A 16,229-nucleotide genomic window follows, 5' to 3' on the forward strand; every position below is an offset into this window, starting at 1 on the left:
ATGTTTTTGTCACCGGTCAATTTTGTTGTTCTTTCCAAACCAATGCGCTTGAATGCGCGACATGTCTCGAGGGTCTTTCCTTTCCGAGCTTAAATGTTTGAACACGAATGCAGCACTTACCTACATAAAAGGCCTGAGTTGGTACAGGCCAGTGATGCCAAAAGTTATATTTGACGTTTCAGAGTTTTTGACAGTATCCCACTGGTTTGTTATACTCGATAAATAATAAATCAATGTGAAATTGTGTGTTTTTGTGTTTTAACAAGACACAATTCAGGATGGAACGAATATACCAAGTTGTACACTGCCCCTGTTACATTCCGATAATGGACTGGCCCGTGGTTAGGCCTTTGCAGTGGGGAGTTGTTTGACGGACCCCGCAAGTTTTTCTATACTTTACCTGTTATTTTTGTTTGTCTAAAGAAGGGCAAATACTCAGCTTTTGGCATCACTTGCTTCGTTATTCATTTGGTTTGTCGACGGACCGTAAAGATTAACAGTTTAGGGCGTGGTACCGGGCCAAAGTAGGAAACAAGGTAGATAGGAAGGACGATATCGTTGAGTCGGACTGTCCACGGCTGAGCTTATGATGCCGACGTTGCGGGATAGCACCATGTCCCACCCCGGCGAGAATTCCCACCAAGTCCGGGTGAAAGCTTACTACAAAGGGTAAGAAATAACCATGTATTTTAGTATTTAATATATCCAATTGGGAATAACTTACTAGCACCAGTTGGAAAGACGGCTAGTAAGCTGGCTAACACTAGCTCAGTCAGCTAACGGCTGGCTAATGTTGGGAACCACCGGGTTTCGGTAAACTTGGGCAGGCGGACAGGTGACACTGTCCAGGCGCTCCGCCTGCGAAAAGTCAGTCTCGGTGGTATCTGAGAAATTTTTCAGCTACACGGCGAAATTGTCATGTGGTTTAAATTAGTTAAATCTGTCTCAGCATGAAAGCTTTGGAGCTAGTCTCTCAGCAGCGGGCTAACAGTTGCTATCTAAGTTGATAAGGATTTGGCGTCTTGTTATTGATCGTCTTTACATTTATTTTGTCCTATCTCTGGCAGCACAACATGTCCTAAAATACCGCTTTTGTGTCACTTCGGGAGGCACAATGTGATAGCAGGAAATCCTAATAATTGTTGAGCTTTCACAATAACTGAGGAGCTTTGAAAATCCAAATTAAGTAGTGATGTTCATGCCTTTTCAGTTAGACAATGTAATGTAGACCTATTATTTTCAGCCTCTGTTATCCAGTACTTACGTGATATTAGTTACAACAACGAAACCATGTACCACTTTTATATGCAGATATGATGAGCTCATTATAAATAAAAGTAATTAAATCTAAAGATTTGTTTTTTATTTTGTTTCAAAAAATTATCAAGCTGTAATCAGGTTATAACTGTGTCACATACAGTAAAGGACACATGAGCTGGCAGTGGGAAATCTTTTGGTTTACAATTCTGCTTCCTCAAAAACAGCAGCAACCATCATAAATGTTTCTGACTAGTTTAGGAGCAGTTTATCAACTTTCGATGTTCACACTGTAGCCAGAACTGTAATATCAGGGTTTTGCCTGGCTCAAAAAGGGGTAAAGAGACTGTGTTATTGAACTTTCCAGCATTTTGTTTCTATTTGTGGCCACTTGCTGAACAAAAATCAATTTTAAGCTTAGTGCAAAGATGCTGTTTGAACGTATTCTTATCACAGTTTCTGTGATTTTCCTTTGTGGAATGTCAGAAGCTCTCTGATAGGCGCCAACGTGTTTTCTATAGAGGAAAACCCCGGATAATCTAATATTTACATAAAGGAAAGCCTAAACCAAGTCAGTTAGCAAACAGACTTCAGCACAAGACCTGAACAATAGACATCTATGTATTGTCCATTAATGTATGACATATCCAGGTGGACGGCATTGTCTTTGAGTTTCTGTCATGCTAAATAAGCATTTCGTTTCACAGTTGATTGTCATGATAGAAATAATTGATTACTCGGTTGTTTCAATTATACTTTGCCTCTGTTTGATGGAGTCAAGAGATTAGAGATCAGTCAAGACTTGAAAAGCGTGTAGTGCAAGTCATCTCAGCCATACCCGTGTGACACACCTCAGTACCTCTGTGATGTGTGTTGATTATTGGGTGGCATCTCGTAGAGAGAGGCATGTGAAATATTTCTGACGCGACGGCTGAGGAATCTCAGCTATGCTGCCAAAGAGAGATTGCAGTGTAATGGTCTCATGATTCTGCTATCGGGATGCATTAAGCCAGGATGCCATCTGAGTTGTTTTCTTTCGCTGCAGAAGTTAAGACTGAAAGATGTTAGAGCTAGTAATGCACCAAATCAATATAGTAGATTAGGCAGTAGTGTCATGTCGAAGCTGTTTACCGACTGTTTTTATAAGGCCACAACAACACATCTTTATACACCTTATTGTATGAATCATCGCACAGTGTGACATATGGACTTTGAGAACGGCAATACTTCCTGTGACAAAAGACCAGAGATGGGGAATGGAGCTTTTTGTAGAGCATAAATTTTCAACATTTTCCCCTGTGGACTTAAACACCATGTAACTTGGAAAATTTTCATAATATGAAGATAAAATTTTAAATGATGTCATTTAATATGTTCACATTATTGTTTAAAGAGAATCAAAAGAACAGCTTCTTCTGAGGGAGTGAGGTGGGAGGCACTGATTTTATTTTGTTTTTTTAACTTCAGATCACCCTCTTGGGTTTTGGGCATTGTGACTTGCATTTTCCCGTAAATTCGTGACATTGGTACTGACACAATTCCATTAATTCTGACTGAACCGATTGCAGCTAATTAATCCGAAATGAAAATAGACGGTGGCAGTGTGGCTGCTTGAAAACAAGAGCCTCTTTCATGTGACATAAAAGCGTTAAGACTTAGCAGGTTGTTCAAACACTACAACAGCTGATTTCACAGATTAATTCCATATCCGGTGCTAAAATCATTATATCTGAAGTCATATGCTATAAAACGCCCACCTCCGTGACTTTATCAATGAGCTTACTCTCTTATCTGCTCTTAGTGTGGGGTGTTTTCTGGGTCTTTTCTTCACTGTTTGCTGTCAGTCAGTGCCAGCAGCAGATTGGTGTCAGCCTGTAGCAGTCACCAACGCGTCTTTATTTTTCTCTCATTCGGGCTGCAAACACACTGACCGTATGACCAGCAACTGATGGCGATGCTTTTATTTTATAGTCTGTTTCTTACGGTGGCAGAGGGTCCCAGGGGCTCAGCTGGATGAGTGGGCACTTGTTTTAGAGGGTTTTTTTTACTGCTCTCCCGTATGATAGAAGAGTCAGACAAAAAGACATACACAATTGAGTATGGAGAGATCCGGGGAAAAGTGACTCCTAACAGGGGGATATGTGCATGTGTGGTGTAGACCAAGATAAATCATGAACCCAGGATTCCCCAGCATAACATAACATAGCATAACAGGTCTAGTTGCTGTAAAAATAAGCTAAAGTTCCTACTGTTGAAGGTACCTTCAACAGGAGTTAAAAATAGTTGCCTTTCAGGTGAGATGGTTTGGGGATGTCCTATTTGATGTGGCCCATTACATTCTGGAGTTTCTCTCAGCTGATTCAAGAACATCTCAGTGTACCTGCAGAAGAATGCGAGGGCTGACTATGGAAAGATGGCTTTCCATCTTTTCAGTAGGCTTTAAATGCCACGGCACAGGTAAACACCTTATTAAAACACTTTAAATGTTTGAAAGCTATAGATAAAGAAAGCACTAAAAATGCATAAATTATGCAGAAACGGTTTACAAATTCTAACAAAACAGTGTCCTTATATCGCTATAAATAATTAAAAGTGGTCCTTAGTGTGGTAATGGACCTCTTTAAAACGTGACTTGGCAGGAGATTTTTCTGTGTTTTTAGCTTTTAACCTAGTGCTTGTCTATTTCTTTTTTTTTTTCCTCTAGATTTTTTTTTTTTTTCTTGTTTGTGCTGGGTTTGGAGGGCAGCCATCTGATGTTTTCCTCTTTGCTCTTGTTTTTATGATTCAGCTTATCTTGGTTGTGTATTGAAGCACAAATTTAACATTATTTTTGCTTGCCTTTCTGTAAGAAAAAAGATAACCCATAGCTTAAAATGTTTAAACCTTGTATAGTTTTAGCTTGTCTTCTTAACAAAAACCTCAGTTTTTTTTAATTCACTGCACTATTTTTCCAGGAAAATTGTTTGTGCAGATTTGCCGACACAAACTAACACAAGGTTTCCTGTGTGCCAGATTAACTTCAGGATTCCTGTGTAAGGCATGTTGTTTGGCAGGAAACTAGGATTACACAGGCCTGATGGAGCAGTGGAGTTATTTTCCTCTTTTGAAAGGATTTGCTCTTCTTTGTCAAAGACTCTGCCATCTGCATCCCTGCTCGAAGGCCCAGCTTTGTTAAAAATATGGCAAGCAGTTCTTCCCTTTTCTCGTTATTTTTGGTCTGAAAGCCCCTCAAGAACTCAACTGCCGAGCCACCCACCTAAATGCCCATCTATCTACCAGAATGCTCCTCCACTGTATCTGATTCTCAGATAAATGTGTGCGATTCCTGCATTGTAAGGTCTATGTTGTGTGTAGCTATGGCTCATGTGTTGCATATAGGTGTTAAGCGTAATCTTGTCTCTGAGATCAGCAGGAGTGTGTTTGGCTGCTGTTGTTTTATTGCACAGAGTGACACTCCCTGTTTAGCTCTGCAGGTGAGCTATGTTGCCTGGAGACCACAGCATCCTGCGGTCAACACCAGCAAAGGCCAGACCTGACTGGGAGGAATCAGGGAATTATTTGTTTGTTTTGGAGGTGGGGGGCTGTTTTGGTAAAAATTTTGCATGGCTTCATTACACGACCTGTCTTTTCTTTAGTGCGTATGTGAGCTTTATGTTGGAGATTAGCATCTGTCTGTGTTTTCATGAAAAGCTTTGCTGTGCGTGTGTATGTGGGTCATGTAAACTTGGATGTGGTAGCGCCGAGTGTGAGATGAATGGTTCTAGGGTCTGTGGCAGCCCTCATAGGACCCTTCTCCTCGACCCTCCTCCATGCTTGATCGCTCATCAGTGATGAATAACTTCATGCTGGGCAGTTGGGACTGCAGTCCTAATCACAGCTATCACCCCCTCCTCCTCCTCCCTTAATTTAGCCGTGCCGTAGAACAGGGCACAGGAATGCCAGACTCGTGTGGAATGCTGTTTCCTCCTTGTTCCTCACGAGCGACGAGCTCCTAGTTGCTCATAACACAAATCTTCCACCACTCGAAGGAATCCTATAGCACAGCTTCTTTTTGAGACGGGTCACTAAATTTCTACTTTACTTCTTTACTGTGTTATTTGTCTCGTAACATGTATTTCACACAAATGGAGTAAATGTTTTGAACCAGACTGACCTACTCTCTAATGTCTGTTAATGGGGTGGGGTCTTTGAAGAGCCACTATTCCCGTAAACATGATAAATTAGCATATACTTAAGGAAAAGAGTCTGAAATGCCAGACATAACAGAAGTCTATGCATTTTTATTTTGCCCATTCATTGAACAAAACCTGTTTGGCAGGTATCAGAATATTTTTACACCCACGAAAAAAGGGTGTAATTTGGCAAAAGGGTGTGCTGTGGCCGTTTTTATGTGTAAAATCACTCAGAGAAGTGGAAACTACAGAGTGTCTTTTGTTTTAGTCTCACACAGTGCACAAACAAACCACAAGAACAGCAGTGTGGTTATTATAATTAACTGAAACTAAACTAAAGATTGAAATGGTGTGAGACTCCATTTTACTTAACTTAAATAAAAATAAAAAAACAAAACTGCAGCTGAAACGTGTTGTGCTAACAGAACTAAAATAAATAAATGAGAATTACTCTGCCAAGGCAGCTCACTCATTGGGCAGTATTTAATTTTAAGGGAATGGCATTGTATTTTTTTGTATATATTCTTGTTTTTTGTTCTTTTTAAACTTAAGAAATTTGGGGTGTAGTAAAAATGCCACATTTTGGGACAATTTGAATAAAGTCAGATGTGAAATTAGTCAGCGATCAGTGATATCGGAAGTCAAATGTGACTAATTGTGTGATATTTAGAATCCCATATAACAATATAATTTGCTAATTGCCAATACAAACAAAAGCAGTAATTCTAAGCTTAGTTTTAAAGATAAAATACAATTGATGAAAACTTGAACTGAGTTTCTCTTGAAGAGGTCAGAGGTCCAAAGTAACATAACAATTAGAATCCCCATATACCATTCCCTTTGTGGCTGTATGTTGTCAATAGAAACAATGGCAGTTAGGTATGTAGATTTAAAAAAAAAAAAAAAAAATCTATATAGCATTATTATCACTTTGGCCTTCAGATCACTGTTGACCTTAAAGAGAGGTCAGAGGTCAAATCTGTAAATCTTTTTACAGTACGTGCTATATGTTGATGATGAACACCACACTCATGAGAATCATAGTTATAAGGCTTTTTGTCACTTTTCGTCCAATAAATCATTAAGTTGACGTTGAAGACTAGATGTAAGCTAAATTTTAATGGATTGTTAACATGACCCTACTCTACACCCCACAGACAGAGTGAAACACGCAAACACTACTAAAAAAACTACCTCCTCTGTGGAAGCAATAGTAGTAATAAAAAGTAAAAGTAAAACTGCTTTATTTTTAATCCTTTGTCAGTATGGTCAAACTGAAAAGCCTGAGGGGGCTTTGGTGTTTTATTTTATCACTCTGGCGTGTCTTTTATGTTACTTAGTCATCTGTCTCCACAAAGTGAAATGTTTGTAGTGTAATATCTGTTCTGGACATCTGAAATGTCATTCTTGAAAAATGCCACCTGTATTACAATAATTAAACTAATAAAGACAAAACTGAATATTTTAAATTGTGGAAACTAAATTGAAACCATCATAGGTTTCTTTATTTATGTTACACATAAAAAGTAATAATGTACCTAACTGACCAGTTTTATCTTTTAATCTTCTTGTAGTGCTTTGCTCTGACATCAGGACAGATGGGAAAATTACTAATGCAGTTAACTCCACAGCAAAGTTAAAACTTAAAACTGTTAGTTAACATGTGAAGGTTTCTGTTATGAATTTGCTGAATTACTTACAAGTGAAGAATCCTAATCAAAAGAAGCAGCACGTCAGTCATCAAACAGCTGCGCTTGGTGGCCTTGAAAAACAACCTCTTTCAATTAAGTTCAGCACAGTCATTATTGGTTTGGAACAATCAATAGTTTTTCAATTAAAGTTAGACTTAATGAGGACAAAAAGGGAAAATGACCAAAAGTGTTTAATAGATTTTCAAAAAAAATGCTGTAAATTTTCTGTCGACCGTCTTGTGAATTGAGTGATTGTAAGTGTCATCTTGGCTCATTGTGTCAAGTGTGAAAACACATTACCTTTGTGCTTCCTTACTTTCAGTCCTGGTGAGATTAAAAAAGAGAAACCATTCAATAACAGTCATGTTCCTTATCCACAAGTCTTTTGGTTTTCTTTAGTTCATTATTTAACTGATATTTAACTGTTTATGTGAGAAATTACCTTAAATGTTGGAAATGTCTAAACTCTGAGAATCCAAGGTGAGGTCTTTTTAATTTGTTGCATCATATTTTTAAAACAAAGAATTCTGTAATGTGAGAAGTAACAGGGTTTTCCTGCATCTTTAAAATAAAAACCTTTGAAACGGAAAAAAAGTATTTCTAGCAGGACTTGTTTTTATATTAAAAACAAGTAACAGAAACATGATATATTGGTATTGGCATTTATAATGACTGAAAAATGATGGTTAATAAGAAAAGACAGGAGAAACATCCTTCAATCATGTTATGAGTGTTGATTGAGTGTTGCATTGTCCACCAGAGGCCACTCTGCAACTTCACTCTTGGCAACACGTTTGGAACGCAACAAACACAACAACCAGCGGAGCAGAGTTGTGCTGATTGAAGTCAAGTAATCCAAGAGTTGCTGTGACTATGAAGCACGATTATTCTTAGGCTGTCATGTTATCTTGTTAGGGACTCATAAATAACTACACATAACACGTGCAAGGGAAATTTGTTTGTTTTGTGTATTGTGTCTGCGGAAGTGGCTTCAGAAGATGGGTGCACTGGGGATGGACATGATCAGCAATAATACTCAGGTAGACTGTGGTGTCAAATAGTCCTTTCCCACTAGTACCTACTTGTCTCGACTCAATGCGGCTTCACTCAACTCTGTTTCGGTCATAGAACCTAATGTGTGTGGATTTGTTGTAGCACACGGCGGAAAGTCCTGTGATATCATTTGTATGCGGCATGAATGCCACAATAATGGAGGACATCAAGGCGACGGTATACCTGGTGCCCGTTGAGTGGCGTTTTGTCAGACTTGGGGACTGCTGTGTGGGTTTTTTTTTTTTTTTTTTTTTTTTTAATGCTTAAATTTTTTTTTTTTAGAAATGGCTACTCTAAATGGCTTTAGAGTAGCCATTTCTCTTAATGCCAGGTTTAAAACATGGTGGATTTGATTCTCATGACTCTTTGAGTTATGCCACTGACTAGCCAATTGGTGGCATGTACTCTCTTGAAATCACATTTTTGAATAGTCTCAGATCACTTGGAACCCTGGCCAGGTACTACCACATAATGGAAACCCCTAAAAACTGAGTCGAACTGTTCCGAGCTGATCCGACTAGGTACTAGTGGCAAAGGGCTATTAAGCAATGCCCAAAGTGTGCCAAAAAAATATCCTCCACACCATTACACCACCATCTGAACCATTGATAAAAGGCAAGCTGGATCCCTGTTTTCATGTTGTTTTGAGAGTCACCAGACTCTGTTTTTCTGTTGTCAAATTTTGGTGATTCTTTGTGAATTTCATCCTCAGTTTCCTGTTTTTAGCTGATAGGAGTGGCACATGATGTGGTCTTCTGCTGCTAAAGCCAATCTTCTTTGAGATTTGACATGTTGTGCATTAAGAGATGCTCTTTTGCATACCTTCGTTGCAGAAGACATATCTGAATGTTATTAATTATTAATACAATGTATAGCTTGGGACTTTTTCCAGTGATCACTAAGCCCAGCAGGATTACAGCACAGTCGGCAACCCTAATAGACAATATATTTACTAATGAAATAGAAAATAGAACCATAAGTGGTCTCCTAATTAATGACATCAGTGATCATCTACCTGTTTTTATAGTGTATAACAGCAATTACAGGAAGGTTAAACAGCAAAACACAATAAAATACAAACGAGTGAGAACAGAAGAGTCAATAAACGCATTCAAAAGTGATTTACTCAAGCAAGAATGGGAGATGCTGTATAAGGAAAAAAATATTGATAAAGCTTATGAGATTTTTTTAGGAAAATTTAAACTGTTATATAATAGTCATTGCCCAGTAAAGAAATATAGTAAAAAACAAAAATATGCAGAGTGCCCATGGATTACAAAAGGATTGCAAAATGCATGTAAGAAGAAAAATGCCTTATACAGAGAATTTATAATGAACAGAAGTACAGAAGCTGAAAATAAATACAAGAAATATAAAAATAAATTAACGAGTATTTTAAGGTCATGTAAAAAGGAATACTATGAAAAATTACTGATTATGAATAAAAATAATATTAAAGGGATCTGGAAAACATTAAATACCATCATCAAAAAGGGCTCGGGGGAGGCAGACTATCCTTCGTATTTCACAAATAATGATAGAAACATTACTAATATGAGCGAGGTGGTAAATGATTTCAACAAATTCTTTGTAAGTGTTGGGCCAGACTTGGCTGAAACAATTCCTGATATAACAGATTCTGTAGAGAAAGAAACTAGACTCATTGACCGCAATCCTCATTCAATGTTCTTAACGGTGGTGGAAGAAATGGAAATCATTGATATTGTTGGGAAATCACAAACAAAAAACTCTACAGACTCTGACGACATTGATATGGAAATCGTTAAGAGAGTGATAGAGGGCATTTCCAAACCCTTAACACACATTTGCAATTTGTCCTTACAAACTGGTACATTCCCAAAACAAATGAAAACAGCTAAAGTAACACCACTGTTTAAAAATGGTGACAGACACCAATTCACAAATTATAGGCCTGTCTCTCTACTTTCTCAATTTTCAAAAATACTGGAAAAAGTCTTTAGTAATAGACTTGACAAATTTATAGATAAACACAAAATAATAATGGATAGTCAGTATGGTTTCAGATCAAATAGATCAACATCATTGGCATTAATGGAACTGATCGAAAATATCACCAACAATATAGATAAAAGACAATGTATAGTTAGTGTATTCATTGACCTAAAAAAAGCTTTTGACACAATTAATCATGACATATTACTTGATAAACTGGAGTACTACGGCATTAGAGGAGTGGTGTTAGAATGGGTAAAGAGTTATTTGAGAGACAGGCAGCAATTTGTGAAAATTGGGGAATATCAATCAGAGTGTATGGACATTGTTTGTGGAGTTCCGCAGGGGTCAGTATTGGGACCAAAGCTGTTTATCCTCTATATCAATGATATATGCAGAACATCAGATATACTACAGTTTATTCTATTTGCAGATGATACAAATATTTTTTGTACTGGAGAGAACTTATAGCCTATAAGCAGTTTGGTGATCCGCCTCTATCATCAACAATACATTTTCACCAAGACAACTGCTGCTCAATGGATAGTTTGTTTCTGAGATTATTCTTGACAAACCCTGGAGATGGTTGTTTGGGAATACCCCAGTAGATTTCAGTAGGTTTCTGAAAGACTTGAACTGAACAACCATGCCACATTCAGCGTTGCTTAAACACCTTTCTTTCCCATTCTAATACTCAGTTTGAACTTCAGTGGCATGTCTAGATGCAGTCCATGTGACTGGCTGATTAGTTATTCACATTAACAATCATTGAAACAGGTGTACCTAATGAGGTGGCCAGTGAGTCTATTTTTGATCACTGTGTTCTACTTCTTTCCTGTATCAGCTGCAGTCTTTAGCTGAGCTCGTATCTGTGTTAATGAGGAAGTTGTTTGAAACACTGGAGATTTGGCTAAACTTTAACTACAGCATAGCCGCACAGTATTTAATGAACACCCTCAGCTCCGGTCCAGTCACACGTGACTCAGTTAGTCACTCGCTGGCATCAAAACGGCGCTTGGATCATGTACAGTCATGGTGTTGGAATTGTAGTGCGTGTGTGTGTTCATATACTCTTGAACCTTTGATGTTATCAGGGTTTTAGTAGGAAGTGGAGCTGCCATGCTGGTCCTGGAGGAGAGATCAGACTTGAGGAGTGCTGTTTCCAGTCTTTTTCTCCTCCCCCTCCTCTCACTGGTAATGATTAACACCAGCAGGATGGAGGAAGAGGGTGAGAAAATAGAGAGCGGAAGGGAAGGAGAAGAAGGCATCAGACTGTCTCTTGACGTCAGCATATTATTGCTTTATTCATTCTTGATGTGTGGTTTCGCAGACAGTTTAATACCTGCTGTGCGGAAGCTGTGCGCTGACGAATCATTTCAGATCCTCCTGTTAATGTCTTTCACCAGCTTATTGGTATTAATTATGTTTGTTCCCTTTTGAGGACTGAACCTGCATTGACCCCACACACCTCAGTCCGTCCTTGAACTTGTGTAGTAGCTGCCTTTAAAAGACTGGGATTTTATAATTGTGATAAAATGCTTTCAAGTTGATGAAAATCTGGAACCAGCTGGGATGAAGGCTGTAAAGGGAGTAAGAGGGCTTTGTCCCCGGCTGGAGGTGGGGAGTGCATTTACACATCACTACCTTTTTCCTTGTTTTTGCCCATTCCCTCTTCTCTCTTATTCCTGATCCTGCTCCAGTAGCCGCCTGAGATCAGATCTCTTGTCGCCTGCAGACCTGTAAAAGCTTGTGTTTTACATCTCTACCCCCATCTTATTGTGTAGTAAGCACAGACAGCAGGTAACGTCTATCCTGGCGCTAACATGAAATTATGAGTGGAGTGCTGACTGCTTCCATGGGGATAACTGCTCAGCAGTTCTTATGTTTTTTTTTAAATTTAACAGGTACAACACCATGCAGTGTTAAAGAGTAAAATCCTGCATTTTAGCCAAATTGTTCATTTAAGCAGGTAGAAAAATCTAAACAACCATCCAACACCTACATCCCTTTAATGACTAATTTTCCAAATGTGATGTGCCTGAATGGGACCACACAGTCCCCTCTAGTGGTGACACTTGTGCAAATAACGGGACAGTCTTTTGTCTAACAAATTCATTTAAAGGAAGTGGGAAAAGGCCGTCCTATACCATGTGTATAGTGCTTTGCCCCTGAGTCGTTTCCCCTCTCTCCTCTCTTACATTGTGACTAATCCTGTAAGGACATTTTCCAGTTTACTTTTTTGTGCTAATTGGTTTGTTTTTAATTTGTCACCCATTTAAAAAAATCTTATCTTTGCATCTATCTGTTTCTGCCTACTTTTTAGGGTAACTCCCCCTTTACCCCTAAATAGATGGGGCTCATAAAACTACAAAAAAACAAAAACAAAGCTGGTGTTCAGCAATGGCAAAATATTTTTGCTTTTATGGGATTTTCAGTGTTGCAATGATGAACAACAGATGATGAACCTGTGTGCCGGGGCAGCTATGGGGTGGCAGTCATATCGAGTGATCTAGATGGATGTTTTAAGCCTCCTTGAGATGTCTGGAGATGTTTGAGCTTTAAGAGAGGCGTGGAAACTCATCTATGTATATGAAAGAGGGTGCAAAAAAAACCAAGAGCTTTGTAGCCAAAAATGCAAAAGAATAATTGTTTTATGCTATTTATATTGTTTTCATAATCATTAGAAGCCCAAATCGTCTGTCCATCCTTCCAGGGTTACAGGAGAGCTGGAAGCAAGAAGCAGAGTTACTCTCTGGACAGGTTCCCAGTACATTAAAGGCCAAATTAGCATCATACATGAGATGAAGGTTTGATCAGTGAGGTCTAGCATTGTCAGAAGTTATATTTGTTCTTGACTGAGCTTCCCTGCTTTTCCATAAAGGGACTGCAGTGGTGGACAGTGAGCCCTAAACCACAGCGGTCACGGTCCAAGAACAGCCACTATCAGCTGTGCCATTTTGTTTGAGTGTGCAGCTGTCTCGCTCAGTCCATGGCAGGCTTTCTCGCTCTTGTTTTTGCTCTTTCTCACACCCACAGTCATGCTGTACAGATGAATGCACACACAAATGTGACAGACTGTGACTCACAGTGTTTAAAAAGGAAAAAAAGAAAAAAAGTGCTCTCTCACCTCTTTTCTCCCCATCATAAGTCTGACATTCTCCAGAGTTTTTGTTTGACGACATAAGCGAGAGCGGGGGACAGATTGGAGGAGTAGAGTGTTTAACAAATCTTTATGAGTAATGACTAGTGCTGATACAATCACTTATCATTTGATTAGCCAGTTATTAAATAAAAATGTCAAACTTTTCTCCTTTCACACTCTCAAATCTTTCAGGGTTTCTTACATTTCAATTGAGTATTACTGTATTTTAGATTACTGGCCAGACAAAACGTCATCTTGAACCTTGGGGAGTTTATGATAGACATTTTTTGTTCTGCATTGTGATATTTAAAGGACTGAAAAGTTTGTACAAACAGTAATCAGCAGATTATGTAATAATAACAATACATTTTCTTCAGCAGCCTTAGTAACAATATTTGATGTCTGTGAAGTGGATCATAATATTGTATCCATGTTGCAGAGAATGGATCTATGCATGTACTGATATTCAGATTTGAAACGCTAGTCATTCAGATTTGTTGACTAAGGAGGCCATTTGTATGTTTGTGGAAATTAACAAGAGGTATATAATGACATATAATAAGCAATAAATAGTGTCTGCACTCGGTTTGCACCCACAACTTTTTTTCCTCTCTGCTTATGAAACTTGTTTCTTAAACAATACAGAACAGTGCAGAACAGTGTACTGTGCTGGTTATGGATGGATATAGATAAGATTACATTGCATGTTTTCAGCATCACTGTCTGTACAAAGTAGCAACGTAATGATTCTCTACATCAAATCATACATTGTTTTCCAGATATATTTAGTATCCAGATGGATGAGTTATAGTTTTATGAAGGGGGCAGATGTCGTGTAGGCTGTAGACATGCTTTCTAATACTGTAAGTTTAGGCATTTTAACATGTGAGTCTATGGTGATTGGCTCACATTTGGAATCACCCTCATATGGCCTTTAGAAGTACTACAGCTTTTGGCTTATCATTTTCTTTATTCGCTTTTAACTCCAGAGGTTCTCGGCTGTATAAAATATGGGCCCAACTTCTGGGTCTGAAATTTGAAGGCATCTGAGAAGTACCTTAGACCTGCATTCTTTTTGATGACCACCAGGGGGCGATAGCTATAATTGCAAAAAGAACTTGAAAGCTTCACTTCTCTAAATATGTTCCTGATATTTTATGGTGTAAATTTTTATTCTAAGCATCAGAGATGATTATCCAGGACATACTCATTGGCTATCAAAGACATTAACTACTGAGAGTGCAGTACAGTCAGCTCTGCCCTTTGTTGGTCGCAGCCACTTTCAAAAGATGAGGATAGTAGATATGGAGATGCCAGTCTTGGGGTTTCAGTATAGGACTTCAGAAACCAATGTATGATGGTCACATCACACCCCTAAAAGTGATATGTTGTAGCTGTATTTGTTTTTATTTATTTGGCCTTGGTCTAAATAGTTAATACTGAAATTAATCTAGTTGAATTACTTTTATTGGCTGTGAATGCGTCTAATAGAAAAGGTTAGAGTGGCAGGAAAGTCAAATATTGACTCTGTGGTTGGTATTGATCCAGTATGTCTGATTGTTTCAAGTTAAATAATATACTTGTTTTTCTTTCCTGCAGGGACATCATGATCACACATTTTGAACCGTCCATCTCGTACGAAGGCTTGTATGGGGAGGTGAAGGACATGTGCTCCATGGACAACGACCAGCTCTTCACGATGAAGTGGATTGATGAGGAAGGTACGTTTCTAATCAGACTGCTGCCTCCACCTTAAGGTGAACAGCCATCAAAGCTGGGGCTTTTTCACAAATTAACTTATGGAAAAACAACCATTATAGAAATATGATTTAGGAGCCACGGGTTGAATTTGGCAGCATATGATGAGCGCAGGCTCACATCAGCACATATGTCATTACCACTGCATTCCATTACCATTGCATACGTCTTGTCAGTCCAGATGTATGCAGGCTGATTCAGTCCTTTGTCAGCGGGTTATTTGGCAGAAGTCATTGTGTCATAGGAAAGATGGAGATGGAACCATCAGATCATTCCACTCAGGAGAAGGTCGGCCTGCTCAAACTCATTAGACTCAGATCAGCTCCCACTGATAGCCACCCACGTAAAGTCGTTGGAGTCATTAGTCTGTGCGAGGCAGAAAAGCTGCTTGATGTTGTTACTACGTACTCTGTGCTTGCTGTCTCTCCTCCTGCCCCAAAGTGCACACCATGAACTCAGGTCATCGTCGCTATAATTACAGAATAGACCTGGAGTTTGTCTGTATGTCTGCCTGCTGCTGATGTGTGTTTTTAAAAATACTCCACTTCGGACACTCAGTTTTCCTATAAACAAAATATAGTACTGAATTAGTTTAAGTCTTTAATCCATAAAAATGACATCTAACAACCTTCCCTTGTACCCTTAATTTCAAAACTCAATGAATTACTTTTAGAAAGTTTAATATGGCCATGGCACTTTATACTCAATGGTTACGATAGTCTTTTTCACCATTGTACGTGAAAAACTTGCGATACATCGTGTATATTGGATATATCACCCAGACCTACCTGAAATATGATAAAAACGTCTCAGTTCAGAAAAGAACGCCAAGGGTTGCTCCTAGTGGGCTTCAGAAGTTAAGGTGACTTCTGTATGTAGGTGGCTTTTCTTGTAAACACAAAAATGGCTTCTTAACAATTACACTTAAGCCAGTAGGCTGATCTTGAGATAAAGAGTTGAGAGCCAGCAACCTGAATAAATCATTTTGGGCTTTGGGAAATTGTGTTTATAACAAATGACTCATTTGTCAATCCAGTGAAGCAGTAATGAAAATATTTTAATTGCAGCCATAAATATCAAGGGCGCTCCTTACATACACTGTACAAGACATGCTTGAATAAGCTTAAACAATTAAATCTTTCAATATCACAAAGCATTTTAATACGTCACCTTTTTGTCCAT

General features: G+C 38.6%; 1 protein-coding gene across 1 annotated transcript in view; it reads left to right on the forward strand.

Moving 5' to 3' along the window:
* The first annotated feature begins 314 nt into the window (after positions 1–314).
* The window catches only part of prkci (protein kinase C, iota), a 45,875-nt gene continuing 29,960 nt past the window's right edge, over positions 315–16,229 (forward strand). The window contains exons 1-2 of the mRNA XM_085253499.1: positions 315–669; positions 14,889–15,010. Of these exons, the coding sequence (XP_085109625.1) occupies positions 587–669; positions 14,889–15,010 (205 nt within the window). The 5' untranslated portion in view covers positions 315–586. The remainder of the gene's footprint in view (positions 670–14,888; positions 15,011–16,229) is intronic.

This window comes from Mchenga conophoros, linkage group LG18, assembly GCF_057382185.1.
Source record: "Mchenga conophoros isolate Kocher_MC1m ecotype Shallow Benthic linkage group LG18, M_conophoros_male_GT1.1, whole genome shotgun sequence".
NCBI classification, from domain to species: domain Eukaryota; kingdom Metazoa; phylum Chordata; class Actinopteri; order Cichliformes; family Cichlidae; genus Mchenga; species Mchenga conophoros.